This window comes from Eremomyces bilateralis (genome assembly GCF_010015585.1).
Source record: "Eremomyces bilateralis CBS 781.70 unplaced genomic scaffold P152scaffold_36, whole genome shotgun sequence".
Classification (NCBI taxonomy): Eukaryota; Fungi; Ascomycota; class Dothideomycetes; order Eremomycetales; family Eremomycetaceae; genus Eremomyces; species Eremomyces bilateralis.
The window spans coordinates 143,218-168,742 of record NW_022985102.1 but is presented as its reverse complement, the minus strand read 5'-3'; the positions used below and the strand labels follow the sequence as shown (position 1 = coordinate 168,742).

Below are 25,525 nucleotides of genomic sequence, written 5' to 3'. Positions count from 1 at the left end.
TCGTCGAGACCCATGCAGAAATGATAAACGTTGCAAAAATTCCGGACGGAATTCTCGGCGAAGATGTTCGGTGAACCCAGCCAATGAAAGGGAGACTTCATCAATGTCAACGTCGCAGCAATCGTTTCATATTCTTCAACCTCTCTCACTAACACACTCCAAGAACTCAAGAAAATGAAATGAAAACACCCGTTTACACTTGACAGTTGACACCTTCAAGAACTAAACTACGATGTCTTCGTAATGTGCTCGCTCTCCAGCCGTGAGTGCTCTGTCCCTCCTGTGCTGAACTAGAGCAGCATGAGCCATGAGACGACGTATCGGTGCCCCACGCCCTGCAATCTCCGAACACGAATAGAAATAGAATCGTCGAATCGAGATACGAGAAATGGTCTAGCAAGCCAATGACGTTGCAGCAACGAGATACCATCGAGTTGACTATACGCGCATCTGTACTTTTCATGTGCGGGTAATCCTCCATCCTCCCTAAAAGGTGAGTGTACCTTGCTTGGTGGTTGGACCATTGGATGTCCCTAGGACAGCGGAATAAATACCCAGAAGTATCTAGTGGTGTGAATATCGTGATGTTTTTGACATCGTGTCGCTTGAAAACTCTTCGTGCTATTATATCGTTAGTCTTTTGGTCCTGAATCTGTCTTCTTGCAATGGCGGCATACCCTGAACTACGTTCCTGCTATCTTCCGGACGGTTCGAATGCAACTGACTATCAGTACTATCCGTGTTCAGGCGACACCCATTCGTCATGTTGCCTCCCAAGCCAGCAAGACCAATGTCTGAGCAATGGACTTTGCAATGTCCCTGGGGCATATACTTATCGAGCAGCTTGCACCGACCAAACTTGGAAAGACCCCAATTGTCCGCAGTTTTGCAAAGAATGTAAGTGGACTTTTGCTCAAAGCAACCTTCATTCTAATGGACCTGCAGACTCGAAGAACTCCTATGAGGTACTAACCAATTGTGGTGGTACGGAATACTGTTGTATGAGCAGCGACGACGACGACTGCTGCGCGAAGCAGGAGTTAAAATTCAATATAGGGAGCCCTGAGATCATATTCGACTTTGCCACGATTGATCCTTTCTCCCGGTCTACGGCCCCTCCTGCTTCTTTTCGAACGGCTTCCCAACAGGGCATCTTTCCGAGCCAGTCCGCATCGACCGCCTCCTCCTCGATTCGCCCGGGAACAACAGGGGCCGATGGTACCCCAGCGTCAACGTCTTCAGCGACCTCGGGCTCGTCGAATATTGCTATCGCAGCTGGTGTGGGCGTCGGGGTCGGAGTTTTGGTTATCGCGCTGGCTTTTCTCGGATTTTGCCTATTTCGACGCAAGAAGAAGCAGACCGCTGCCAGAGGGATTTCGTTGCCAGATGATCCTATGAAACCCGAATTAGCAGGTCAACCTGTGGTTCCACCAGCCAAGTATGAATACTCACCGGCAGCCAATCCTGGTGTGGCGCAGTTGGAAGCCTCTGCCCCTCCATATCAGCCCAGTTTTCCCCAAGGATATTATGAAATGCAGACTCCAACCCCGCAGCTAAATACCCCTGAACTGAAAACTCACCCGACACGACCAGACGCAAGATTTCACGGCGGTCCCATGTATGAGGCCCCTTAGGGGGGCCTGAGATGCGTGTTGCGTTTGGCAGAAGAAGACATGAAGATCAGGCAGATGTCCATCGACAGAAGAGAGTCTTTCCAGAGATATCAATGGTCTTTGTCCAAAGCAGCCTGCTTTGTGGTCAACGATGAGTTGTCGAAGTGCAAGACAAATGTGTAACCTTTCCCCTTTGTTTGACAAAGCAATGGAGTCTGCGAACACTTTCTCCACGAAGGAACTTCTCGAACATGCGGTTGTCTAGATGGTGGAAATCCCATTGTGGAGTGTGCGCAAAGGGTTGTAACAGCCCCAAGCCATGGAAAAGTCGCGAATTCAGTGTCTGGCTATGCAGCCCTTTCATGAGCTTCATTCTGTCTCGAATCCAGGCCTCTCTGCCACGTTCCGTTGGAACACTTTTAAATTCGCACAATCCTTTATTGTGCATGTGGACGGACCATTTCACTCCCTCATCAACACCCTATCCTCTTTTCCTCTCACTCTGCTCTTGTTGCAATCCAGCGCTGTGTTCCAACTTAATTTGCCCAACTATCCTACTGTCATTACTGTGCTCATTGGACCGTCCTGTCCTTACCGATGTCGGGATTTGGTATCATTCCAGGCCAGGATTTCGGCTCAGGGGAAGAGGAGGAATCGCGAGACGAGGAGTTCCGACGAGCCTTACAGGAATACCTCCACGATGACCCTACCATACCGGCGGATCTTAGACAAGTTGTTCAGGAGAATGATTATGGTCAAGCTCCTCGATACTACAATCCTATGCTGCCCGGTGCGGGACAAGATTTGTTGACTGAAACTACCAATGATAATCGGCCAGACATCCTCTTTCAGTCTCTTGACGGTCATCAATACCAGCCTGGTGATTATGATGGATCACTCCGAGTGTCGAATCCAGAGACCAAGCAAAACCTGCCCTTCCATACTCAGTTTGGTTTGGATAACCGAGCGGCTCCAGGAGAGCCAAATGTGGATATGCACATTTTTGACCCGGAATTTGGAATTCAGGAAGAAGCATTGGTGCCAGACGACTTTGTCGATCCCGCTCTCCTCGTTCAGGATGGCATGAATACTCCAATCACCGAAACACCGTCTACTCCTCAATCATCCATCTCTTTCGGATATCAGTGGCCTAGACTCAGTGCCGATCCTATCACTGGATTCACAAATCCTTTACCTCCTCATTTCACGCCTTCTCGTGAATCGGAACCACCAGACTCTATTTTCGCGGGCCTAGAATACCCCGCACAGGGGTATAGCGAGGGGCCTTTCTATGCGCTCAAGAAAGAGAACGAACAATCTCTCATGTTCCGGCCGCAACCCAATGAGGAATGGGGAGGATGGGTTGACGACACCCACCCGCAATGGTTTCCCGACACCAATCTCCCAGACGACGAGAAACTTTCATTCTTAGCTCCCGCTACAGACTATGAGGCTCGATTGCTGGGTCATCCGTTGACACTCCAACCACACCAGGAAGCACTTCAGCCAACACCCTCTCCCTCGTTTCTCCGGAAGTACCACGAGAACCACCTGCCCCCTGAATGCGCAGTTATGGAACACGACACGAGCCACCTTGACAGAGTCACTTTAAAGCTAGTCGGAATCGACCAACCCCTGACAGTACCTAGCGGTCGCAAACTCAACCAATTCGACCCTCGAATCCCCGACAGGATCAAGAAAGAAGCACCGGCCTGGTATCTTGTGATGCTTCAAGACATCGACCCTCGCATTGGACCCACAGACCTCATCGATCGAATGCACGACATCGACTGGAGTAAGGAGGATCCGAAAGATATCCGAGGGATGTTGAATTGCATGAGCACTGCCATGCAACGCTATCGGCAGGAACATGGGAAGTTATCCGTCGACAAGCGAAGGCAGGGGGGGACGGTGACGAAGTCAGAGATGCACGCTATCGATAAGTTGTCTGCTGAGCAAATCCGGTTCAACTGTGTGTGGGAAGTGGATGGGAAGGGAAACATGCGACAAAATGCGACGCACCCGTGGGTCCCTGCACCGTGTCCGATGGGGAACTACACGAGTAAGAGGGTTCGGGAGATAAAGGTGGCATTGGAGAAATACAACATCCTTGCGGGCGCTCAACGGGTGGATCACTGGTCGAAATTGAACATGAGATGGTTCCAAAATGACAAGAACAGAAAAGGCCAGGATAAGCGACGGGAGACCCTACGGGTGAAGAAAGAGGAGCACAAGGGGAAGAAGAAGAATTTGAGACGGCGTAGAATCGGAAGGGACAAAGGCGATGGAGAAGCAGGTCAATTATACAATTGATGAAGCCTCCTTTCATACTACAGCCCCAGACAACCGACCGCGTTCTCGACACCCATGAAAATTTGTATAAATAAGCTCGAATCAAATTATCTGCATTGCACCTTCTGTTTCCCTCCCCAGCCAAGCCTGTGTGTTATCAGAGGTGCGCATTCGCAGCCTCCTTCGTCATCGGAGAAAGATCCGTCTCACAGGCCGCGTCTTGAGAGAAACGCTGGATATCAAGTCGCGGGACTTCCTTCGGTGGCGGAGTTGGTCCGCCAGCCCCCGACGATCGATTCCTGAATCGACTAAAGAACTGGAACGCGTTCGTCCAGCGCATGCTCCCGACATTATAGTTTCCTCCCATCTCCTCATCAAATGACCAATGGAACTTGTCGCCGCCGGTTTGCGCTCGAGGATGCTCCGGAGAACCCGCAGGTTGTGTGGTTTCAGTAACTGACCTGTACGCTCTAATTAGTAAGCGTCTCAATACCCAGATTAAATAGAGAAAATACCAAGAACATGTGACATGGATATCTCCCTGTGTGCTAAACTTCCTGCTGACAGACTTTGCCATGCTGCTGAACGACGACCTGGTGCGAAGAGATGACGTGATGCTTTTCAGCCGCCGCATGTCGGGTACCACTCTATCCAGTCCAGATTTGTGGTACCATGAGCTATAAAGCTGCACGGCATCCTGCCCAAGTCCGAAGATGAAGAACGTCAGGTAGCCGCCCACAAGTTGAGCATAGCGGTCGACTGGGATTGTTCCCTGGCTCGGCACCATGTGGATTCTGGTGATGTCTTCGTGAGCTCGTTCCCAGGAGTATGGACTAACGCCCATGGTGAGGTAGAAGACGAGAAGGTAGGTGTAGATTGGAAGAACAACCAGGATGCAGACGCCAGCCATCAAATAAAGACGGATGAATCGCGATTTGGACGTCTCGGCTGCTCGAAGGACGCTGGCGAATCCTTGCCGATACCGATAAATACGGTAAATCACCAACACTTTCTCTATGTCAGCGCGAGTTCTCTTTATTTTCCCCGAATCACATACCTGCATAGTATGAGGCCACTAGCGTCGCAATAATGGGCCACGACGTTACTAAAACGATGGCCAGCCATGACCAATCATGGGAGAAGTAGCACCCAGCGATTCCGAAGACGTAGAACCTATTCGCTTGAACAACATAGGAGAGAACGATATGCAGAACCGGCACGCCAAAGCAGAGAAGTAGCTCCTTCACTATCCGTCGGATACGGTCTTTTCGAGATGGGACAACCACCGTGTTATCAGTATCGAGCACTCTAGCGAGGGCGCTCAGGATAATGATGAGTGAACAGGGAATGCCCACTCCACTTCCCGTGATCACGCGAATTTCCACATCGCACAACCCAACGCCACTCCACCAGTCTGCGATGTTGTCTCGAGGCCAGACCATAGCATTTATCACGTTGAAGATATTCAGCACGATGAACCACATGATGAGACAGTATGCTCCGGTGTTCCGATGCTTGAGATGCCAGTAGAAGGGGGCAATGTCAAGGACGACGGCCATGAAGGAGAAGATTGCAATCAGGACAGCCGCAGGATAGAGGGGCTCGATAGTAAGGTTCTGATGAGAACGAGGGAGAAACTCAGGGTGGTCCATAGTGAAGGATTCGAGATGTTGAGGGAAACGACCGTGTGCTGATTGATCGTATTAGGATTGGGCCATCAACGACTGGTTAAGCTGGGATTCTTCCTGCCAACAGGAGATGAACAGGGCGAAAGAAGGTCTGACGTGGGAATTAGACGGTCTGCGATCATAGAAGAGGATATCTGAAAACGAAGACGGAAAGATAGAGCACAGAGTACGATTTATGTGGACTTTTATTTCCTTCATGGTGTCTTTTGAGTACGGGTACCTTATTGAGGCTATTGAGACTCTCAATAAGGGGTAGAAACATGGACTCATGATGGACCGCCGTTCACTGCTGAATAAAACTGGCTTAAGAGACCAGTGGTCGCGGATTGAGCAGTCTCGGTGCCACCTCGCTGTTGATGTCCATTTTTGGGGCTCAATAAGCAAGACATGATGAAACAGTGGAAATGGGAGAATGACCCGAGGCTTGAATCTTGACGCTACCATTTGTGACTTTGAATAATATATCATATGTTTAATGTAGTTTGAAAGGGTTTTCGAACTTTTGCAAGATCAGCCATCACTACAGTAATAGGGGGGGGGGTTGTACTGTACTCCAAGATTCTAAGCTCTGCTCTTGTGGATCATCGTGGGCACGAAAGAGTCGACAAGTTCGTCGCTCAGCCCCGAATCAGCTGCTCAACTCGACTGAACCATATTGGAGACCAACAGTATCATCTCCATATTTAAATTAATTAAACCTGTAGTTCCATTTCCGAAAAGGTGCGTGATGGGGAGGAGTCAAAGTCCAAGTTGGAGTAAGGATGAAGAGGAAAAAAAGTACAAGCCTCAGGCAGCAAGGCTTGGGATTTGGTCGATTTGAGGCCTGAGGCCACAAGGCAACAATTGAAGTAAGGTCGCAGCGTCATTTCTCACCCAGCGCTCATCCTCAAGCATAACGCGGGATTATTACCGGATCTACGGTGGCTAGGAAGCAGGAGGAGTCCAGTGGTGACGTCCATGCCATCAGATTGAGTTTCACCCACTGCCGTAGCTCCAGAACTTCGACTACACTCCTACTGCTCAAATGGATGGCGATCACAAAGGCCGCCGTCATTCTCCACGGCGTCGCCTAATCCCAGATTGATGTCGACGGTGCCATATCGTACCTATACAATTCCTTATCCACCTACCCAAGCGGAATACTCATGACGCAAGAACCGCCCCCTCCCCCGCCTGGCATCACTCGTGCGGAAACCATCGCCGTATCGTCAGGCGTGCAGCGTGCCTCCATGCAATGGCAGAGGATGGGAGGGAGAAACTATACGCGTAGTTCATCAACAGAACGGTCACCGCCGATGTTGAGACGGAGAAGCTCGCTTCTCTCTGACTTCTCCCTCGATGAAGCGACAACCTCACTCCGATCATCCACGGATAATTTACTACTTCCCCGTGCGAATAAGACCAGGTCGCGGATTGAGCATACAACGCATGAAGAACCATCGCATTGGCATTCGGCGCCGTTGGCTTTTGGCCTCCTTCCGGCAGTTGGAGGGTTGCTGTTCAAGAATGGAAGTGCATTTGTAACCGATATCTTGTTGCTGGGACTGGCAGCCATATTCCTGAATTGGTTTGTCAGGTTGCCATGGTGGGTTTGAAGCTGTTTATACGTGTTGGAAACCAAACTAATACACGCCCAAGGCACTGGTATTACTCTGCACAAGCCGTTCAGTACCTTGAACCTCCGCCGATAGCTCCACCATCAGACACAATCATCGAGGAAGAGGATGATGAGATTGAGTCTCTAGACCAATCTGGTGAACCCAAAGCCAAGAAACCCCCTAAGGAACAGCCTCCGAGAACGGACGACCAGTCGAATCACGCCGCCCAAGCAGCATCACAAGAGTTGCGGAAGCGCGAGCTGTTGGCGCTGGGTGCCTGCTTTTCTGGACCTCTATTGGGGGCATACCTCCTCCACACCATCCGTGGTCAACTCTCCCGGCCTTCCGAAGGTCTCGTCTCAAACTACAACCTCACAATATTCCTCCTCGTGTCCGAACTGCGACCATGCTCTCATTTGATCAAGATGATCCAGACACAGACGCTCCACCTCCAACGCATCGTCCAATCCCACGGCGACACATCTCTTCCGCCTTCATCTTCCGAAGACCTTCTGTCGCGCATCACTTCTCTAGAACTGCAAGCCGCAGGAACCCCAGGAGACCATGAATCGAAGGGATCCCAACCCGAGTGGAACGCGACAGATATCGCTGATGACGTCTACTCCAACATCCAGCCACAACTCGATGCCCTGACCCGCGCTGTGCGCCGGTACGAGAAGCGTGCCACAACCCAGACCATCCAGACGGAGGCGCGGCTGCAGGATCTGGAGTTGCGCTTAAGAGACGCCATCTCTCTTGCCGCTGCCGCCGCGGAGAGCGGACAAAGACCTGGCCTAGTCACTGGCGTTGTGCACGGAGTGGCATCCGCGATCATGATGCCCATTCACGTTTTGCGATCCATCTTCATGTATCCATTGCAAATGCTCAATGTCTCGGTGTCTTATTTATTTGACCGCATTTCAGGGCGTCAACAGGACCAGATGAAAGGAGGGAAGCGGAAAGGAGAAGTGCCTGGTATTGGCTCGCATCGTGTTATGACGCGCCAGTCAAAGCGGTAGTGCCATTTATTGACGTTTCTTTGGCCGGAGTTCTACTAGATATGGGACTGCACATCTTGAGATACCACCTGTGGGCATTCTTTATATATTCTATAGCTAGCTACGTAATGTTAATGCTGTCTTCTCGTCTTTCCTGGTGTGGATGGTTTGGCAAGATACCCGACCATATCATTTCTATTCAGTATGATTTCATCTACTCCATTAGGATGCCACACAAGTATGTAGCTTCATACCCAAACCATCGCGTCTCTAAGCGCCCCTCGCACATGCCGCTTCATCCATCCGGCGAATTCGGCGTTACCGGGCATTCCCCGCTCCGGGAACTTGGCTGCCCCAGGAATTGTCATCCCATGTATGCTAGTGGAGTATAAGTAGAGAGGTACGTACTAAGATATCTAAGATGTGGCAGGCACATATAAGATCCCAATACCAGTGTATTATTGTTAAAGTTCAGAGCCATCGCAACGCTCAAAATGCCATTAACAAGTGACATCACGCTCGACGCGTCCAAATTCGCTCCCGATGCCGGGCCAGCCAAGACGTATGAGACCAACAAGGGGATTCAGGACCTGATGTCAAAGACGCCGTATTGGTTCGAGGTAAGGTTTCCCGAGTGAGAAGGCTTTCACTAGAAAAAATGCTGAGATAGTCCTATAGGTTGGAGCACCGAAGTATCGGGAGATGCGGGAGAAGGGACAAACGGCCTTCCCAGCTCCCCGTCGTCTCCCTGAAGGCAAGAACATTGAGATCCCTTCGCGAGAGGCGGGGAGGAATATCCCATGCCGATTGATGCTGCCCAGCAGCGGGACGGTAAAAGGGACGTACCTATTCATTCATGGCGGAGGATGGGTGCTCATGAGCGAGAGTGAGTGAGTACTTATCGTCTTTGGACGGTCTCGTCGACTGCATTCCTACGATTGGACACTAACGAGCGGTTTAGTTACGATTTGTATCTCAAATTTGTAGCAGATAATTGTGATTTGGCGGTCATTTCTGTTGGATACCGCCTTGCGCCGGAGCATCCCTTTCCTCAGGGACCCGAAGACTGCATCGATGCTGCCGAGTATCTTGTGGATAATTCTCAAGACAAGTTTGGCGGCGAGCTGATGTTCATTGGCGGCGATGTAAGTGGTGCCGTGCCACATCATGCTGAGTATCATTTAAACTGATGATACAACAGTCTGCGGGCGGGCACCTCACTGCGGTTGCCGGACTCCAGCTTCTGAAGTCACGCCCTAACTTTAGCTTGAGAGGACTGGTCTATCTCTACGGGGCCTTCAATCTCGCTCACTGGTTCCCATCGGTCGTGAATTTCGATAAGACTCTGATATTGGACCACAAAATCATGGGCGCCTTCTCAAATGCTTTCCTACCGAACACCAGCGTCGATGATCGGACAAACCCGATGGTCTCGCCGTTCTACGAAAATCTACGAGGTTTGAAGCTGCCGCCTGCATTATTCATGTGTGGAACGGAGGATCCCCTTCTAGATGATACGGTGATGATGAGCGCGAAGTGGATGATGGCCGGTGCAGAAGGAATAGTGAAAATATTCCCTGGCGCACCTCACGGCTTTATTGCATTCCCGCCGGAGCTGGTGGAAGCGTCCGCCCAGGGAAAGGAGTTTATCAAGCAGTTTTTGCTGGAGAAGATAGGCCAATGAGGGGCAACGAGGGGAATATAACAATACGTTCACGGGTAGCGGATAGTGGATATCACGGATCAAAAAACCTTGGTTTGTAGAAACGACCATTCGGATTCCACTATTTTTGATACAGCTTGACATGTAGTTTTTGGTAGCTAGACCGCTCAAAGGCAATTGCCGGTGTTAGAGCTATCTGCGTGGTGTGATCTTGTAAACCACCCTTCATTGCTTCAACATGGTGCAACCTCCATTGCATTGCATAACCTCCCCGGCCCCACAATGCTTCCGAAATGCCCGTGGTGAGATTCCGTCATCCTTCACGTCCAATCTCGTCCTTCGATGGCTGACTGGGATTCACTCAATGTCTTCGGTGTTCGATGTTGTCCGAGACGTCTGTTGTCCCTTTGGTAACGTTGAGGGTTGATGGAGGAGGGAAGGTTGCTGTCGATAGCGAGGTGTTTACTTGCTGTGATGTCAAAGTCAGTGTCGGTTCCAAGTCATCGAATCGGTCGAACAAACCTCCTCGCCCTCGTCTTCCTCCTCTTACGCTTGAGGCGTCGAACTCTCTTCTTTCTCCACTTGGCTCTCATCCTGACACTCGAGGGTTGCTGAGAAGCTCACTGTTAGCTGATGGATTCAATGTGTGTGACGGTGTGAGCTTGTGCAGTGATGTCATCATGGTTCCCGTCGTCAATTGGCTCAGTCGCCGTTGAATTGATGATTGAGCACCGCTGAGATCGCTCTAATAATGGGTATGACGAAAAATCGGACTTACATTTCGGGTGAGAGAATGAGTTGTTGCAGGTGTGAAGTTGAGAGAAGAAAGAGGTTTGAAGAGGTGGATAATTTAAGTTGTGCTCGCTTCAACTCCACTAGCCCCGAAGTGGAAAGGTGGCATCATAACAACGTCATGTGACTACTGTTGCTCCCTGCATCTCCACCCCGACTTCATCCAATCAGATGCCGATATTCAGTGCCAGTGTTGGGCTCTGTAGTCTGCTGAAACAGCTTCATTCGATTTCGTCCCATGGAATCAGAACCACTACTCTAAGTCATGCTTCCTCCCACGACTATCTAGCCGAAGAGAGAAGTCAATCGGAACATTTCTATGAGTATAGGTATTCAAGTATGCACCATGGCCAGTAGTAGTCAGCTGTCGGTGGCAGCGCAGGTCCTCGCTTTTCGCGTCCTTCTAAATTCAAAGGCAAGGCCGCCTATCACCTACGCAGAATTGACACAGCATTCTCGATTCCTATTCTCCAGGACATTGTACGAAGACGAAGAGTTTCAATTGGGCCGATATGACTTCTGGTCGGTTGCACAAGGTCTATCGATTACGCGTTACGGAACTAATCCTCCTCTAGCGATGCTCAATCAGCCGAGGACTTCACAATATCCAACGAGCATGTTCAAATCAAAAGTATCTCTCTAGGCATTTCCTACCGCGATCAGGAAATTGAATCGCTCGTGTACGTCCATGATGTCTCAACGAACGGTACCTGGCTACAGCGTTCCTGTTCTCCAAGTCCGTCCTATCCTCTCAGCAAACGTACTGGTCCTGTTCTTCTCAATGACTGCGATCTGTTATTTCTCGGCGCTTCGATTGTCCTTGTTGTTCAAATTGATGGCCCAGGTTCACAGGTTCCAGCACTTGGTTGTGTTCGGACTGGGGAGGAAATGGTATTGTCCCATGGAGCCCCAGCACGACTGATTCATGGCGGCTGAGATCCTACCGATATAGGCATTCAGTGACAGATATGCCATCACAGACCGCCAATTGGGTGATGGTGCTCACGGCAGAGTCTTCGTCGGTGTCTATGTCCCGTCGAAGCGCCACGTCGCCTGCAAGATCGTCGACCTCAAGCAATATCGGCACAGGTCTAACAACGCTGAAGAGGCAGAGACTATATTGCAGAGGATATTCCGCGAGTATGAATGCGTGCATGGCCTGAATCATGTAAGTCAGAAAGTACTGTATTCAGGGAGACATAACAATCTGATCTGTTGCAGCCAAACATCATCCAGATCGAGCAAGTGTTCAAAAGCGAAAACACAATGTGCGTACTAAGGTAGTTGTTTTTTTGCAACGCATCTGATTTTATAAGGTTTATTTTTCAAGAGCTTCTTACCGGTGGAGATCTTGACTCCCTCATGGAGTTCAAACGACGACCGTTGCATGATTTTGAAGCCATCATGATCGTAAGACAGATCCTTGAAGGGGTCAAGTACCTCCACGACCACAGGGTCATTCATCGAGACCTGAAACTGGAGAATATTCTCTTAACAAACCGTTCTCCGATCGGCAGAGTCGTGATTACGGACTTTGGCCATGCCAAGAAGCTCTCGACGAATTTAGGTGACGCAGGTAGTGACCAGCAGCGATGCTGTTCGCCGAAAGGAACAGAAGAATATGCCGCTCCGTAAGTACACAACCGCCTGGTTAGGAAATAAGCTCGCTGACTTGGGTGAATAGGGAGCTTATCCAGGCGTATTTTCACAATACCAAAGGCGGGCCTGGGCCGGTTTCATACACCAAGGCGATCGATATATGGGCAATCGGATGTATAGCGCTATCCTTGTTGCTCGATTCCTTGCCTTTCACAAATGTTCGCGACAAGGAGGTACCTCTACGCGGATCCGATCTCAGCCACGCGCTGTCTCTTCGAAGCGCAACTTCCATCCGGAAGATCATGTCCTCCGCAGGATTGTCTCGAAAAGCGAAAAGCTTCTTAGCCGCACTCCTCCACGAGGACGAAACCAAGCGCGTCGACGCCGAAGAAGCATTGCAGCATGATTGGCTTGCCGACGAAAGGTACCTCCCGATGATCAACACGCTTTACGAAAAGGTGATCGAACCGTGTCGGAGCCGACTGCCATCAAACGCCGCTGTCGAGATGATAGGGCAATTCAACCAGCCGTCCTCTGGACATCCTCAGGCTCAAGTTGTGAACCATGACGCCGAAGGCAGCCATCCCAGTTCCCTACCAATGTCTTTACCTGTAAAATCTTCTCAAGCATTGCCTCTCCGCCGCCATGTACAAGATTCTATCCTCCACAGGGCAGTCGCTCCAATACCTTCGTCTGCGCCGGGATTGCCGAGTGAAGCAGGTAAAGCGCACAGTTTCCTTTTCGAGAATCGGCGCTCGGGTCCGGCGATACACATATGGGAGGACCCTGAAGATGAAGGTAACGATAGCAGGCAGGTTAATGCAGATCAAGAAGACGGCTCCATTCATGCCAGCCCTATCATGGTGCCTGAGTCTTCCTATCCGCAAGCTGCCTGAGAGGATGAAGGAGGTGCTGCAGAAGGGTACCCTAGTGATGTACGAGTAGTGTTTTCTATGGAAGGTCAACGGCGATGACTTTTCCCATGTCGCCAACTCTAAGCGATGACAAATAGCTGTCAAATGTGAACCACTCGTGTTGGGATACATTAATTCATAATTGTAACTCAGAATAGTTAATCGATTCTACAATCTGATTGTCGAAGTTGTTGCCAGGTCCTTGCGCTCCATAGAAACCAACCAGGCAACCCTGGTTCGGGATCTCGGCTCCAGGAAAGTCATCGTCATCAGATTGGTTGTCTACCCAGGCGGGCGGACCCTTGAACTTACAGCCCTCCGTCTAAGTACTGATACGGTATGTGGCACAGCTCACCAGTCACCACCAGGCTGCCTGTCCGTACAACTTGCCTATCTATAAACTGCAAAGGTACAAATACCTCGTCTAAACACCAGTAATCCTTTCCTATATTCCTATCCGATTTTGCTTTTGACGGCCAAAGATGAAATCGTTTTCATTCTTCCCTGTTTCTACTCTCCTCTTGTCCATTCTTAACCCCGCCGTTTCGAGCCCCATCAATCAGCAGGCCCCGCTTGCATCCGGCGAGAATGAACAGTTCCTGATCGAAGTCAGCCCCGGCGAGACGCTGTGGGTAACGGAAGATGAGAAATGGAGCCTCCGAAGGGTATTACGTCGACCATGCAACTGGTTCAACCTGCGCAAAGACTAACTGCCGCTACAGCAAGGCATCAACTTCATGGACATCACCGACACCCAAGACCTCGGCGCCGACATCACCGCCTCTAGCATCACGGTGAAATACCCAGAAAAGCCGGCCTACAGCAAAGCGGTCGCGCCTATGCTCTCCCAGCTCTCCAAGACAAACATGCGCCAGTCCCTCGAGGGCCTCACCTCCTTCCACACCCGCTACTACAAGTCCCACTATGGCGCCGAGTCCAGCGCCTGGCTCCTCCAACGAGTCAACGCCACAGTCGCCGCAGCAGGTGCGCATGCGACAGGCACCACCGCCAAGTGGTTCACTCACCCGTGGGGCCAGCACAGCATCATCGTGAGCATCCCAGGCAAGACCAAGAACACCGTCGTCATCGGCGCCCACCAGGACAGTATCAATCTGTTCCTCCCGTCCTTCCTTGCCGCCCCGGGCGCCGACGACGACGGCAGTGGCACGGTCACGATCCTGGAAGCGCTGCGGGTCCTGCTGACGTCGACGGATATCCTGGAAGGCCAGGCGGAGAACACGGTCGAGTTCCACTGGTACTCGGCGGAGGAAGGTGGGCTGCTGGGCTCGCAGGCGATCTTCCAGCAGTATCAGAAAGAGGGACGGCTCGTCAAGGCCATGCTGCAGCAGGATATGACGGGTTATGTGCAGAATACGCTAGATGCCGGCGAGCCGGAGAGCGTAGGCGTGATCACCGACTTTGTAGATCCCGGGTTGACGGAGTTTATCAAGGAGGTGGTAACGGAGTACTGCGAGATTCCGTATGTGTTGACGAAGTGTGGGTATGCATGCTCGGATCATGCGAGTGCGAGTAAGGCGGGATATCCGTCGGCATTTGTGATCGAGAGTGACTTCAAGGTGAGCTTGAGTCGGCGGTTTTAGTGTGGATGAGACTAACCGTTTCCCAGTACTCCGATAAGAAGATCCACACGACAGAAGACAAGATCGAGTTTCTTTCTTTTGACCACATGCTGCAGCACGCGAGGCTAACACTTGGGTTTGCGTACGAGCTGGCTTTCGCGAAGTTTTGATGATACTTCGTTCATTTCTTGTATATACGGAGCGTGGTCATGTTTATTAGGAAGGTATTTTCGAAGCTGGATACCTCGAAGATACCTCAATGATACATGTTCATGAATGGCTTGCTTTGAGCTCACTCACGTCATCACTTTGTTTCGCAATAGTGGCGGACGGAATCTTGGATATTGATTTGACTATCTATAAACACCGATACGGTGATACACGTAATCCAACTTTACAGGTGGAAGTCTTTTCAAAGAACGTCGATGAAGTTGGATTAGTTACACGGTAGACAAACTGTTTCGAGGTCAGAGACCTAACCACGTAATATCCACCATCCCAGCCATCAGCTCCCCCAGAGTGGCGAGCCAAAGCAACGCAAGACGCTATCGCTATCAACGCACTGTGGAAGGCCGTGTCTCAATCCTGATGTCCATCCGTGTCAGAAGCGTAGGCCTTTTGGCCACTTTCTCGTAAGCATCGAAGTCTCCAGCTCCGTTCAGAAGAAACGCTGTCGCCCTGCAGGGCTTTCATTAGGTAAATGAGGTGTACACACATATACGGTTTCCCACGAGGACACCCCTTTCGCTTCTCATTCACACTGTGGGGCTCCACCGCCAGGTGGTCTGGTTGGAAACATTTGGCTTCATGACATAAGTGCGAAACCTCAAAACGGTCGTCCACTTGCGAGCACATCCGCAGAATGTTTCTATCCGATTGCCACGCTCTCACCGCCAACCAATGTACAAACTGAGGTTGCAGCCTCCTATCACCGTATTTCGTGCCCAGAGAGGTAACCCTTTCGAATTTCGCCTCTGGATGGCCGGGCGTAGGCCAACGTGCGGTCTCTTGTTGCGAGGAGCCACGATAACGGCCACCCAACACCCTTTAACGTTGGTGGTTGCGGGGTTAGGCAGGGCGCCGCAGCTCGGTCAGGAGTCCTGTTATCACTAGTGCGCCATGTAAGATTTATATGGCAGATCTCACTGGCCTCGTCGCACACCATTCGCTCAATCCGGCTACCCAGGTTCCCTTCCAAGTCTAGGAGAGATATAAGGAATATAGGAGAGAGAACACAATATAAAGTCAGTTGTTATGTCCTATGTCAAATGAGCGAAATCACAGCAGCTGTTTGAATCAAATTATAAGCACGCGGGCATAGGCAAGCGACTTAGATATTCATTCTTGCTCCAAACAACTGACTGCATCCCGAAGGTTTGGGTGTATCTCAGTCCAACTTCAAGCTTTGGCTTGAGCACAATATCGTTTTTGTGGATGACCTTTTCCGGATGAGAGTTGGAAGGGACAGTTTCTTTGAATGATATCGAATGCAAGTAACTAGATTGTATTGAAGCAGAATATTAATCAAGGTGAACCTTGAAACGATGAACTTTTATGGTTGGGGGGTGGATGTTTTTGGATGGATGGTAAGAAATTTTGAAAGTTTGGGAAGTGAAACGCAAATATATAGTTGGGATTCAGAACTCGGCTCCACAAAGACTTCATCATTGGTTGTGGCAGTACTCACATTGCAGCTCTATTAGGAGAGGAATTTACGAGTAGTAATGACGAATTGCAACCATGTAGAGGAAAAGATGATGAGTTGAGCGTTTGCAAGGAGTGATGGGATAAACAAACTAACCTGTGCAGTAAGCAGCCGACGGCAAAACATATCTGACGTAATCAAACACCAAAATAAGCATGCCAACACGGCCTGATGAGCTCTAGGCAAGGCAAGATATCATATAGAGAATCATACCTCTCAGCAGAGTTCTTGAACCTCTGGAGGGATGATTCAGGAGTATCAACTTCGTCCACCTTAAATGGAGGAATAGGGTTATGTACGGGTAGAATGTGAAATACGTATGACAATACAACTCGAACGTTGACTCTGACCTAAAAACGGAACCTTTGGTACCAGGACAAAACATTTGAGTTGAAAGCGTCCGGGAAACCACACTCGATCCTATGCTGTAGAATATTCAGAGCACAGCCGAAAGATCCAGGGGTATATCCTGTAACAGGGCGTTTCGTTCGGATACTGAATTGGTCCCTGAGCCATTGTGCGGAACCCAAAGCTCCATCTAGACAGTTCACTGGCGTTTTCCCGTCCATTGGTGTGAATCTGGCGCGGTACATACGAGAGGGAGCCGTGACCGCTCGGCGTTGCCCCTAAAGTCGAATTTCCACCCGACGTGGCTGAACATCTCGGAGCGGAGGGCACAGTAGGTAGCCTTGCTGTGGATGGAACTCGGGGGGTAGATGCCAGCAGAGGCGGATGTCAGTCCTATCGGGAGAGGGCGGTTTGTATCCGGCATGGGTAGGCAGTGTGAAGGGACGAGAGTGCTGTGTTCTGCCCGTACACCGACCTTGTCTTCAGTCGAACTTTGTTGAGGGTCAGTGTAAACCGAATCCTTTGTTTAGAGGAAAAGGTTGAGAGGGTTATATCATGATAAAAGCTTGCGTGTAGATCGGATCGACTTGGTCTTTCGATGGGAGATGTTTAGCCGTGTCGGCTCCGGCTCTGCTTCTCACTTCCAATTTTGGGAACACGCTCCTGGCAGGCGAGGCATGCTGACAGGACACTCCACAGCATATACGGCCAGCGTTGACGGTTCAATGAACACTTAGTTCTGTGGTCCCGGGCAGTATATCATGGCAAATGCGGCTCTCGCAATACTGTAGAACATATAGCATGAATGAAGGACATGGTGACGCAAGAGACTCGTTCAAACAGAAATACAAAATAATGTAACAGACTTCAATCAAGTTGCATGAATATGAAAGAATATATGCCGTTCATTTACGGAATCCACACGGATGAATGAAGGAAAGGTTCCAAATAGTAGAAGCAAGGTATGGCCGCGTCGAGGTTCCAAATAGTAGAAGCAAGGTATGGCCGCGTCGAGGTCCCAATAGTAGAACTGTCTGCAGAGGCATGTGTAAGATTACGAGAATGATATGAAAGATGTTCGCAGCAATAATGGACAAATTCTATTACAGATGTCTACATGCCACAAGCAAGATTGTAACAGTGTAGTCTATATTCGATGCGCGGTGAGCGACATCCAAATTTCCAACCCCGTCACCTTGCCTCCAAATGTAAGGACCATGCTATAAGAAATTAAACAAGTCCCCACAGAGGACGGGGAAGGGTGTCGGGTTGTCGACTTGTGCTTGTTTTCACAGGGACATCTTTGATGCCGACATAGGCTTCTCGTCGAGCCGGATCGCCAACGGTGACCGACCAGGTGCGAAGGCCGTAATAAGAGCCAATGGAATGCACCAGCCAACGTCTGCATGATTAGTATCACTCGGCCCATGGGGAAGGAAGCGTCAACGTACCCAAAGCTCGCGCTGAGATCATCCGCTGGGCTATTGAGCACCAGCATAGCCCGCTCCAGCTCCTCGGACACTCGCGGGTCCCTCATGTCGCTCATGTCGCCCGACCGGCCTACGAAGACAATCTCCTCTTCCTCGGAGTCGATGTCGCCGAACTCGTCTCTCGTCGACGTCACCCGGTTCGCTTCCCAGTCGCGGATGAACACGCGCACTTCTTTCTCGAGCGTTTGGAGTAGGGTCTTCGCGCCCTTGGCTTTCTTCAACTTCTGCCGAAGCTCCTTGGGAATCTTGCCAACGGTATCCGCATCGGTCTGGCCTTCTGTACGCGTCGATACGCGGGCCTTCGCCGTCCTCGTCGCGTTCTCCGCGGCGAAACGCGCGTCCCACAACGGCGCGAGGTAATATGGCACCGCATGAACCGGATACGTGGGACGGACCTCCCAGTCGGTAGGGAGCGGTGGCTGAGCGTACGGGTTGTTCAAGAGCCGGTCTGTGAGTTCGAGAAAGTCAGGAACACGAACAAACCGCTCATGTGGTCGTTCGAAAGCTGCAATCGCTGTCAGAACGTACCATTCTCCCATCGCTGTCGTCGTCGGCTCCCCTCGTTGCCTCGCAACAAGGCCTCTCGGCGCTTGAGGCTATCGCGGCGAACGGGCACCCTCGGACGTGTGTCGCCAGAAGTTCGAGGCCTTGGGGTTTGGGCCGTGGATGTGCGCCGGCGCTCTTCGGCGGTCACATTCGCTTGGGTCGCGTCATCGAGGGGAATCGACAGGGAGACGCCCGTGACGCGTGGAGGTTCCGTAATGCTGAAGGAGGATAATGCCGCAGCGGTTTGCTGAGTCCATGCTTCGATCTCCTCGGAAGGGAGAGTGCGGAGGATGGGGCCCTGGGGGGTCATTGTGTCCGAATTACGTTTCGTGGCTGCTCCGGGATGGAAGGAGGAAGATACTGAAGGAACCGAAGGCGTGCCTAAATGAAGACACGATGCAACGATGGAAGAAGGGAGATGACTCAATCCTCAACAAGATCAAAGAGAACGATTTCGAGTCTCGGAGTTCAGCGCTTCTGTTATCTGGTAACTTCTCATATCCGTAGAATGAATGACGAATTGGCGATCACTGCCTGAGATTCGGCGCAGGCAGATTACCCAATCAGGACACGTTATCGGAGCACTTGGTCAGTTCTCACATTATTGTGATTCATCATTCATCATTCGACCCTCAAACATGAAACAATTGCAACGTCCATTCAATCCATTCCAACAGCACCAATTGCTTCTTGTACGGGTTTGCTTGCAATGGACGTCTGGAGTATAGACTTGTGTGGACTGGAACTTTGGTATTCTACGCCTGGAGCACTGTATATGGATACCTTGCCCAATATCAGATTCAGTTGACGCAAGCGACCTTCGCGTCAACTATCTACATATGAACGGCTCGCGGCAGGCTCGGAGACTCGAATGCTTGACTGATCGATAAAATCATAAATGCGAGTCGATGTGGATTGAGTAACTTGGACGGAGGTGACTCGAGATAAGACGTATGAGTGAGCTTCTGGTCTTAAAAGTTGGACATCAAGGGGATACCTCCAGGTCCTCTTTCTCAGGTCATAATCCAACCCTACTACGTATGCTAGAACCATGTCAATCCCCCACGTCCCGTATGCAGAGGGTGTTCACACCGGTTCAACCTAGATTGACATGCGACAATCATCCTACCGACCTGTTTAGGAAAATCAAGGAATGAGTGGGGACCTGTACTGATACATGTACGTCGAAGGTACGGTCCCCCAGAGCTTAACGAGATTCGGGTCGGGGGTTAGTGAGACGCAGTGCTGTGAAATAAGCGGGATACTGAGTCACGACAGGAATCCCAAGTCCAAGGTATCGATGCCGGCCATTTGTAACCGGACAAGTTCGATCTGAATATCTGGCGACAGTCGACCGGCCACTCGCGACAAGTTGACTACGTCGGCGCATGTATATTATTAACTGACCTGATGTCGTACCGTAGCTCCAGGAATTACAGGAGAGAGCTTGAAGCTGTCCCTCCTTGACTTCTCTCAAGTCGGAACTGTAGTTGCGGCTCCGCAAGTTCGCATGCTACAGGCCCTTTGCGTTGTGTACTATAAGCTTGTATGGCCACTACTCGTACTCGTCCAGGACTCTGCCTGTACGACAAGGCGCGTTAAGCGCCATTCGAAGGATGTCTCATGTCAGCTTTACAACTTCAATTCTTGCCCTTATGCACGAAGGCTATATGCGCGGAGCAATAGCTTTAATCCAATTGTAGTCTATCTGCCCCTGTTCGTCGTATAAAAATGTCGCCGGCAGATGCCAATTGGGGAATCGCGCAATTGGAGGTAGTGGATCCCGACAATCCTTTCTCGTCGAGTCCCGAGTCCTGACAATACTCTCTTTCCAGATCTGTGGAGTCCATGTACCGCCGTGCATAGCGGGGTTGTTCAGAATGGTTTGAATATGTTCTCATGATCAATGTACTGCAAAGTTCTCGGGGCGGATGATCTGACCCTAACTGTCTGAACGGATTCCCAAGTGCTAATTGCTCAGGTTTCAAGGTGGACAAGAGCTGCCATCAGTTGAATGCTGTCGACATGGTCGCATGCATATCATGTTTGTTTTGCCACAATGCAAGACTCCGTAATATTACAGGTATAAGGTATGGTTGAGAGTCGACGCAGCAATAGTTAATCCAGGATGCATATGCCCAGGGCTTCATGCGTAACTCCTGAGCCAGCGTACCAAAGATGGCAAAGCAATACCGAACCCGAAGTCTGGGATCGACCTAGTCTATAGACGGATACAACTCTGGTCTGTTGATAGTTATTAGCATTACTACGGATCCCATGTCATGCATGACCTTTGAGCCTTGGACAAGCACCTAAGTCGCTCAACAGAGTTTCCCTCTGTAGCTGCAGAAAACACTAGTGTAGATCTTGGTTCTTGATTTCTTGGATAATCATTTAAACTGCCGATCAAGTGGAACCGTCAGATATTACATATTGTTGCTGTCGTGGGCAATCGCCGGCCATATTGGAGGCCGATCGTGCGTGAGGATCTGTCTGCCTTGTCAATCATATCGGCTTCGGTCCAAGGTCGACGGAGGATCGTTATTAGGTGGCTTCCTTTCCGAGATCTGCCGATGGTTAGCCAGTGGTTCAAAGGGTGGACTCCAAAAGTCCCAACGTCCAATTCCAACGCATAGTTTCCCTGGTTTGTTGCATTCTGGGATCGGGATAGGAATGGAGTCTCCACTCACGCCTTGCCATAGCTGATAGCCAGGATTCGGGTCCTGGAGAGTCGAGAGAGTAGCCATCCATCCACTGTCTCGCGGAGTCTCACGGAGTGGCGGCGTCACTACGAGCTCGGCCTCGTAGAATCAAGTCGGATGACCGAGGACTTCGGTGGGGCATACGTAGTATAGCTTCAAAGCCCATTGTTAGTCGTGGCGAACTGCCCAGTGCCCACACTATCATCGTCATTCTATGCGTATACTGTATCCACCGTTGGTAGCAATAATGCTGCCCTTACGGAGTACGTAGTCCCTTACCAAGTACCAACCCAAGGTCGCACCAGCTCCAGCCAAGTATTCTACAGTGCATGAGTAGCGTACACCGAATCTCGCGGCATCCGGGACAACGCATACTACGTAGTAAGACCGGGCGCCGTTCATGTGGAACACCGTATTTTCCACAACGTGTGGAGTCTGAACCAATGGATGCACCCGATGCAGCATTTGGATACATTCAATCGAAGCGTAGAAACCCATGCTGGCGAACGTGGCGCAGAAATGCTTCTCAACTAGACGACTAGATGACTGGACACTTGGATTTCCCAAATAGTGTATTCGACGCCCCTCACGCGGTTGTCTTTGGAGTCGATTCACGCTTTGGTCGATTTGACCTTCAAGCCCCCAGGACGGTCCAGTCGAGCACGAGGGAGAGAGGCCCGCGGTTCCCCACAATGAATAGGGTAATGAGTATTGGAAGAACCATGTCATCGCGATGAATTTGATCTCGAAATCCCACGACGTTGAGTTGAGTGGCTTTTCTCGGATGGCGCATCTGGCGCACAACTCGGATGGAGATTGGAGACTTCGAGTGCTGGTCTGTCTGAACTCTGAAGCACCCTGCGACAGCTGCGAGGAAGCCATGGCTCATTAATAGTATCGGGACCGGACGACCTGTCCAGTCGGCGAGTCAACTTGCGATTCTTGTCCGGTCTTGGGCCTAGTTCGATAGTTCCATGCCAGTCGGAAGATGGTCTAGGCTGGTGGATGTTCCGTTGCTACGCGCAGTAGTCGCACTCGCTCCGCAGCCACCAAACCCCCCCTCCTTGACCATACTGTAGCGCTAATCACATTTGTTTTGTAATAAGAGACGAGAATGGAGTGTTGATTAGGCAAGACGCAATCGCTAGGGGATTGGCAGGCGCAATGTCTCACCAACGACGGCGTTTGCGGTTATAATTCTCCCACCTCTCCGCACCGCCAGCTGAAACAGGACGTGGCATCTCGATTTCATCATCACTTTTCACTTTTCAATTCAAAGGTTTGGAAATTCGTGTTTTAAACCTACCAACACCCCCTCCGATTGCAACTGACGGAATTCGTGTCGTTCTACCAGACCACCATCCTGATTGTGTCGATCTCATCGCTTGACACAACCTTCCAACCTTCTTCCATCCGAGCAACATGGGTGTGACCAAACAAGTCCAGCAGGCGGGGAATGGCGTCGATCGACCTTCAAAGGGCCAGATTGTCGCCATGGAATACAAGGGCTTCCTTTACGATCCAAGCAAGCCCGACAACAAGGGCGACGTGTGAGGATGCCATTGCTGAAGCGGAATGTGCGGACACTGAATTTGACCAGCTTTGACTCCACCGAGAACCGGGGCGTGTTCAAGACACAGATCGGGATCGGAAGGGTTATCAAAGGTCAAGGCCACTAGACTCACACTGTTAAGCTAGCAAGTTGACATTGATGATAGGCTGGGATGAGGGGATCATTGGAACCGCGAGCACAGAGGGAATGTCTCTGGGCGAAAAGTCGACCTTGACCATCACTGGGTATGAACGAGTTATTTTTCTTGACCGGACGATGCTGACGGATCATCAAGCGACTATGCATATGGCGATAGGGGATTTCCCGGCCTCATCCCTCCGAACGCAACATTGATCTTGTGAGCCATCCCAGCGAGTACCTTGATAGAATCCTTGAGCTGATGAGAATTATAGTGACGTCACCCTCAAAGGTATTGATGACAAGACGGCCTAGACGACCAGCATCGTGAAGGGGTCGATCCCCGTACCTCCGACACCATGGCGATTCTTCACATTAATACGGACGTGATTCTGAGTAATGGGCAGAGCTTTACTGCCAGCCTGGGAGGTGTTCGGTATAGTCACGGTCTTGTCATGCAGCATGATTATGTCCACGAGAAACGGTACGATGTGCCCGGTTTCGGAATTAATCTAGCATAAATCGCTCAACCGCGATCGCTTATTCAGAATGAGACGATCACTTTGAATGATTCAACCTCCTGTGTGGATTTGGCATGGTGTTCTAGGAAAGTGCCATGATTAGCCCAGTCGTGTTTCTCGTGATAGGTTATACAAGTCGGTGACTGTCGATAGGCTCGAGAGTCTTGTGGACAGCATGGAAGGTATAAGAGGAAATTCTGCTGAGACCTATCTGTTCTAGACTTCGGAGCTCCTTAATAGAAGCATTGAACGAACTCCAACCCACCGAAGACAGAACAATTCCAGAAGAAGAACTGGTGGAGACCTTTATCAGGCCTGCAAGTTATAGATGAAACGGAAACGACTTGGACAGCGCATCACTCTTTCGGTCTGCCGAATATGCCACGACCTAGTATTCGTATCGCGGATTTCCGGCTGCCAGCTGTCGGAACACCTTGACCATCCCGGACCCTGCAAGTTCCTCGACGTTCTGCTTGATCTCCAATGCTGGTATCACTCTCGGGTCGATCAATGATGCGCTAATGTGCGTGCGATCTCCTCTTGAAACATGCGCCTTGCCAGGCTTGCCCATGATCTTTACTCACTGAGAAACAAGGAGAAACATTTGAGGGTGGAAATTGGTATTGGCAGGATAGACGGTCACCATGGGACGGCCAACGTCTCTCGCAAATGATATTCGCAGCGCAGGTAGAGACTTGCAAAAATCCAGCTGAAATCAAAGCACGACCAGCGAAAAAACGAGATCGATGCCCTGATCTCGAGCATCTCGCATGGGTTTTCGAAAACATACCAATGAAATCTGATCCATCACTCGGTTTCACAGATGCGAGAATTACTGAATGGAAGTATTACTGCTGAGATGAAAGGGGGAGACTAGAGAATGACAGACAGGCAATACCGCATAAGGGATGTGATATCAATCCAATGGTATCTTGCCAGCAAAGCAGGATGCTGGGCAGTCATTGGATCCCGAGCATCCACAAATCTATGTATGGCAGAATAGGTACTATATCCTAAGGTTTTAGGATTGTAGCACAACAGCAGAATTAGCCACGGACAGGGTGGCTGGGAATCGATAAGTCCTGTCATCGTGGTTCTGTCGCACGAGGAGATCGTGAGCTGTCACATCCTCATAACTTCATTACCTCGATAGCTGTTACAGACTTCGCTTCCTACCAGCAAGGCAACATGATCACTCGCCATCAATAAAAGGGACTTGACAACGAGGCAAGAACAAATGGAACATCTTGATAGAAAAGAGGGTGGATGGCAAAATAGAATCGCAGGCAATGTGAAAGATCAAGAATCCCGTACGGCACTACAGCATGGGGCATATTTGGCACGTGACTCCAGGGCCCAAGACACAGGTACCTCCCGTCGCCTCGAGCAGTCGCCTCACTCAGTCGCCTTCGTCGCACAAACGCCAACCTTAACAGAACATCGCGATTCGGAATCTTCGTATGTTCAACTTCGAAACATCGAGAAATGAGCTCGCCTTAAGCATTTCTGGGGAAATCTGGGGCGTGGGCGAACCGGGTGGCCAAAAGCGGTACGAGAGCAAGATGGGGGTCCCAAGCCACCAATGACCGACCAACAGCACTGTAAGGCTGAGGGGCCATTCAGGCGGGGATGACAATTGACAGCCCAGGGTCGCCTGCATGTCACGCCTCGACGATTTCCGTCCATCGAGGCGAGTGGCCAGCTCCGCGACAGGTGAGAACCACTTTCATACACGGAGTTTGGGTTTCTTGCTTTCGATGTTATTCTTGAATCCCAGCGGAAATCC

At 50.6% G+C, this 25,525-nt stretch overlaps 10 protein-coding genes across 10 annotated transcripts; 7 read left to right on the top strand and 3 right to left on the bottom strand.

The window, feature by feature from the left end:
- The first annotated feature begins 573 nt into the window (after positions 1-573).
- Positions 574-1,679, top strand: P152DRAFT_222598 (uncharacterized protein). The gene is made up of 2 exons (XM_033674500.1): positions 574-897; positions 946-1,679. The coding sequence occupies exons 1-2, from the start codon at positions 666-668 to the stop codon at positions 1,632-1,634; spliced, it is 921 nt and encodes a 306-aa protein (XP_033530077.1). The 5' UTR covers positions 574-665; the 3' UTR covers positions 1,635-1,679.
- A 373-nt stretch (positions 1,680-2,052) lies between these two features.
- P152DRAFT_222562 (uncharacterized protein) lies at positions 2,053-3,994 on the top strand. The gene has a single exon (XM_033674498.1). It carries the CDS (start codon positions 2,211-2,213, stop codon positions 3,924-3,926), a length of 1,716 nt encoding a protein of 571 aa, XP_033530076.1. The 5' UTR covers positions 2,053-2,210; the 3' UTR covers positions 3,927-3,994.
- P152DRAFT_222588 (STE3-domain-containing protein) lies at positions 3,995-5,895 on the bottom strand. Its single transcript, XM_033674499.1, has 3 exons — positions 4,963-5,895; positions 4,421-4,913; positions 3,995-4,366 (listed from the first exon to the last, which is right to left on the bottom strand). The coding sequence occupies exons 1-3, from the start codon at positions 5,555-5,557 to the stop codon at positions 4,063-4,065; spliced, it is 1,392 nt and encodes a 463-aa protein (XP_033530075.1). The 5' UTR covers positions 5,558-5,895; the 3' UTR covers positions 3,995-4,062.
- A 594-nt stretch (positions 5,896-6,489) lies between these two features.
- Positions 6,490-8,339, top strand: P152DRAFT_462589 (uncharacterized protein). The gene is made up of 2 exons (XM_033680380.1): positions 6,490-7,178; positions 7,232-8,339. The coding sequence occupies exons 1-2, from the start codon at positions 6,739-6,741 to the stop codon at positions 8,208-8,210; spliced, it is 1,419 nt and encodes a 472-aa protein (XP_033530074.1). The 5' UTR covers positions 6,490-6,738; the 3' UTR covers positions 8,211-8,339.
- A 344-nt stretch (positions 8,340-8,683) lies between these two features.
- On the top strand, positions 8,684-9,873 carry P152DRAFT_405501 (uncharacterized protein; the record flags this gene model as incomplete). The annotated part of the gene is made up of 4 exons (XM_033676816.1): positions 8,684-8,809; positions 8,868-9,079; positions 9,151-9,334; positions 9,391-9,873. 4 exons carry the CDS (start codon positions 8,684-8,686, stop codon positions 9,871-9,873), a joined length of 1,005 nt encoding a protein of 334 aa, XP_033530073.1.
- A 1,047-nt stretch (positions 9,874-10,920) lies between these two features.
- P152DRAFT_443915 (kinase-like protein) lies at positions 10,921-13,283 on the top strand. The gene is made up of 6 exons (XM_033677792.1): positions 10,921-11,166; positions 11,220-11,535; positions 11,597-11,812; positions 11,866-11,912; positions 11,961-12,275; positions 12,329-13,283. Exons 1-6 carry the CDS (start codon positions 10,964-10,966, stop codon positions 13,137-13,139), a joined length of 1,908 nt encoding a protein of 635 aa, XP_033530072.1. The 5' UTR covers positions 10,921-10,963; the 3' UTR covers positions 13,140-13,283.
- A 356-nt stretch (positions 13,284-13,639) lies between these two features.
- Positions 13,640-14,907, top strand: P152DRAFT_405454 (leucine aminopeptidase 1; the record flags this gene model as incomplete). Its single annotated transcript, XM_033676815.1, has 3 exons — positions 13,640-13,822; positions 13,880-14,734; positions 14,785-14,907. 3 exons carry the CDS (start codon positions 13,640-13,642, stop codon positions 14,905-14,907), a joined length of 1,161 nt encoding a protein of 386 aa, XP_033530071.1.
- Positions 14,908-18,020: 3,113 nt separating this feature from the next.
- P152DRAFT_497875 (uncharacterized protein) lies at positions 18,021-19,603 on the bottom strand (the record flags this gene model as incomplete). Its single annotated transcript, XM_033682273.1, has 3 exons — positions 18,809-19,603; positions 18,242-18,728; positions 18,021-18,192 (listed from the first exon to the last, which is right to left on the bottom strand). Exons 1-3 carry the CDS (start codon positions 19,134-19,136, stop codon positions 18,021-18,023), a joined length of 987 nt encoding a protein of 328 aa, XP_033530070.1. The 5' UTR covers positions 19,137-19,603.
- Positions 19,604-21,595: 1,992 nt separating this feature from the next.
- Positions 21,596-22,410, bottom strand: P152DRAFT_452895 (uncharacterized protein; the record flags this gene model as incomplete). Its single annotated transcript, XM_033678322.1, has 2 exons — positions 21,596-21,726; positions 21,789-22,410. 2 exons carry the CDS (start codon positions 22,408-22,410, stop codon positions 21,596-21,598), a joined length of 753 nt encoding a protein of 250 aa, XP_033530069.1.
- Positions 22,411-22,950: 540 nt separating this feature from the next.
- Positions 22,951-23,533, top strand: P152DRAFT_477347 (peptidyl-prolyl cis-trans isomerase; the record flags this gene model as incomplete). The annotated part of the gene is made up of 5 exons (XM_033681576.1): positions 22,951-23,078; positions 23,129-23,193; positions 23,247-23,325; positions 23,376-23,438; positions 23,494-23,533. 5 exons carry the CDS (start codon positions 22,951-22,953, stop codon positions 23,531-23,533), a joined length of 375 nt encoding a protein of 124 aa, XP_033530068.1.
- Positions 23,534-25,525: the final 1,992 nt, after the last annotated feature.